The 3,089-nt window shown below is 42.7% G+C and overlaps 1 protein-coding gene across 1 annotated transcript; it reads left to right on the forward strand.

Annotated features, from left to right (window-relative positions):
* The first annotated feature begins 773 nt into the window (after positions 1-773).
* On the forward strand, positions 774-2,867 carry Syx17 (syntaxin 17). The gene is made up of 5 exons (XM_076314565.1): positions 774-1,191; positions 1,262-1,457; positions 1,525-1,736; positions 1,818-2,034; positions 2,099-2,867. The coding sequence occupies exons 1-5, from the start codon at positions 1,060-1,062 to the stop codon at positions 2,245-2,247; spliced, it is 906 nt and encodes a 301-aa protein (XP_076170680.1). The 5' UTR covers positions 774-1,059; the 3' UTR covers positions 2,248-2,867.
* Positions 2,868-3,089: the final 222 nt, after the last annotated feature.

Here is a 3,089-nt window from a genome sequence, read left to right on the forward strand (position 1 = left end):
CTGGTTAACGTTTCCCGACCGAACGCCACCGGCCATTGTTTGCCCTAATGGAACGCGAATCGGTATGCATGAAATATGAGACCGCGTCGAAATTCCTGCCACGGCGAACGGGATACATAATTCTTCGGAAGCGAACCGCCGGAACCGGCCAAATACGTATCACTGCTTCCTTTTTATTTTCCCGGAGCTTGTTTTCGAGGAGGATGACTCGAGAAAACCGAGAGAGTACCCGGGACCGGATAAGAGGAGGGTACGCGGCTGTATTATTTTTTTAACGAGATTCGGATCGAATTGCGGGAGTTCCGTACACGAACCGGGGAACGTTTAAGGGACGAGGGCCATTTTTCGACCGTGTTATCGCCGTTTTTCTACCAGAGACTAAGATTCGAGAAATCGTTGCAAGATCGATGGTCGTTGGACGGTGGACCACACTGTACGCTCGAGGAAAAGTTTTCTTCGCGGGCGGAATTCGCGTTTAAAACGACGTTTGCAAAAATATGCGCTACCTCGAAAAATACGGGCAGCGGAAACGTACGTTACTTCCGATGGTCGTTTTAATCAGTTTGCACGCGTTGCATCTCGTCGATCTACCTTTTACTTTCTCGTGGAACAAGTTTGATTTTTTTATCAAACTTTTTTTCATTCCGTATAATGCATAATTCGAACGAACGTGGAAACGGTACACATGGTGCCATCTTCTTCGATCGTTTCGAGTCTTCGCGAACGAAACGATTCGCGCTAATCGACAGAGATGGCAGCATCGTGAAGCGACAGTGAAAGCTGCAATGCGTAGGAATCGTGAATAATCAGCTGATAATTCATTTTTACGAACTTTGGATAGTACAAAAATAAATTGTTTACGGCATGGCTCGTCGCGATATCGATACAATATGAACAATTAACGTTTGTATGAAAACAGTCGTCAAATTCGTTGCGAAAAGGTCGTCTACCTCGTAGTATATTCTTGGTTACGTTCTTGGAAAACTGGTCGATTGTCGAAAAATAAACACGTATAGTGGAAAACGATACTCTTTGTAACCAACAAGGCACATCTGGAACATGTCGTCCTCGTCGGAGGGTATGGAGATGAAGCAGCCTATTAGGCGACTGGAGATCCAAATCAACAATTTCAATGTTGCTATACCGTATCACGTTGACTTATTAAAGAGACACAAAACCAACATTCAAAAAGTGAGTGTTACTTAAACGGAATCTTTGGTTCGGTGACGGGTGATCGTTCGCAAATGCTTTGTCTTTGCAGTATCAAGCGAAACAAGAATGGGACAACGTGTACAAAGAACACGTAAATGTATCCAGAATAGTGAAGCAACTCAAGTCGATATGGTACCAAATGGACATTCTTAGAGCCCAAGTCCTCGATTCCGACATCGATAAATTCGACAAAATGACCGTCAATGCGCGTGCAAGTATTATGAACGCGGTTAAAGACTACTTAGGTAAAAGACGTCGTCGATACTAGACGCGTTATTCGACGACGATGAAATTACCGGTAAGCGTTTGTAGAACTGCGATTGAACTTACCCGAGTCGCGACCTCGGTCACCCAAAGACGAAGATGAGGCCGCAAGTCATCCACTTCACGGTAGCTACGTGCAATTGCAGAAAGAACAGCAAGAGTTGGAACGTCAGAAGACATGTTTGCATGCCTGGAACAATCTGCAAGAAGACATACATCAGTTGCAGGAGCTGTTCCTGGAATTCAATAAGATCGTAGACGTAAGTTAATCGTTCTGTGTAATTTGTACGGTACGTTGTACGCGTATAATGGGAGAATAATGGTTCTTTTTGTACGTTCAGGATCAAAAGGAATCCGTGAACGCCGTGGAAAATATCATAGAAGAAACAAACGTCAACGTCGAAGAAGGTGAAAAGTTTCTCTCAAAAGCCGCGAGATACAAAGTTGCCGCGTATCCCTTAGTGGGAGCTTTACTCGGCACTTGCATCGGGGGACCCGTTGGTTTGATAGCGGGAGTAAAAGTCGGTGGACTCGCAGCGTTAGGTTGCGGCATTCTAGGTAAGGTTTTATACAACCGTGTTTCGTATTTAGAACGGATTTACAGTGTTCTTAATGCGTATAGGATTTACCGGGGCATCTTTCCTAAAGAAAAGAGAAGTGGAAATGCAGAAATCAAAAAGTACCACGGAGCAAACTTTATCGAGATCTAAATCGATGCAAAAGTCAACGTCTTTGCCCGAAAATTTAGCGGAAAATAAGAAACTATTGTGACCCACGGAGATATGCGATAGTGTAACAAAGAAGAACACCTGCAATGTTACTTAATCCGTGAAGACCTACATCGACGAGTTAATTTATATTTCCAGCGTCGAAGAACACCTTTCTCAATTTCGTAAATAAAATTAAGGGTCACGAATTATCAACGATATTAAATATCTCGACGAAAGTGGCTTGTGATATGTTATAGCAAACGACGCGTTAAACTTTTTAAATCGTGTACCTATATTTCGAGAAAAACTATGACGAGCAATTGTACGAAAAATTGCAAAATTTTCGACCAGAACCAGGCCTAGTTTTTCAACGATCAAGAAGGTTCTCGTTGAAGGTTCTTTCTAGTCGTGAAAAACGTTAAATCTTTTTATCACCGTCGAACGATGATATTAACTTATAACCGTACACATTATTCGTGAACAATTGTAAGTACTCGCGCTAATGTAAAAACGATTTATACTCCACTTCTCTGCAGGATCGATGTAATGGAAGACTCGCGTTACTCGATACAAGATTTTTGTACGCTTCTTTGCACAAGGCGTTACGTGTCGGTTGTATACAAAGACTGACCGCCTACGATTGCTTGTAAATAACGTTAACAAATAAAACGTTTGACATTATTGGTAAACGTTTACGATTAATTACCAATAAACGGTGCACTTCGTACGACACATCGCTGGTTCGATACGATACATTGCGAGTTTCGTTACGCGCACGTGGATCCGATTCGGTTTCTACGCGAGATTCCGATTCGAATATACAAACCTTGTTTACCGTTTCTTCTTAGCCTTTGGTTCGAGGAGCGACGCGGGAACGACTGGAGACAAATTAAAGGTTTAACT

The sequence above is a fragment of the Ptiloglossa arizonensis genome, chromosome 6, assembly GCF_051014685.1.
Source record: "Ptiloglossa arizonensis isolate GNS036 chromosome 6, iyPtiAriz1_principal, whole genome shotgun sequence".
Taxonomy (NCBI): domain Eukaryota; kingdom Metazoa; phylum Arthropoda; class Insecta; order Hymenoptera; family Colletidae; genus Ptiloglossa; species Ptiloglossa arizonensis.

What these genes read in the sequence shown, in the direction of transcription:
- Syx17 (XM_076314565.1), top strand. Translation starts at nt 1,060, where the DNA reads ATGTCGTCCTCGTCGGAGGGTATGGAGATGAAGCAGCCTATTAGGCGA. An exon ending in CGCGGTTAAAGACTACTTAG is followed by an intron (nt 1,458 to 1,524) that starts GTAAAAGACGTC and finishes AAGCGTTTGTAG; the next exon opens with AACTGCGATTGAACTTACCC. An exon ending in AATTCAATAAGATCGTAGAC is followed by an intron (nt 1,737 to 1,817) that starts GTAAGTTAATCG and finishes TTGTACGTTCAG; the next exon opens with GATCAAAAGGAATCCGTGAA.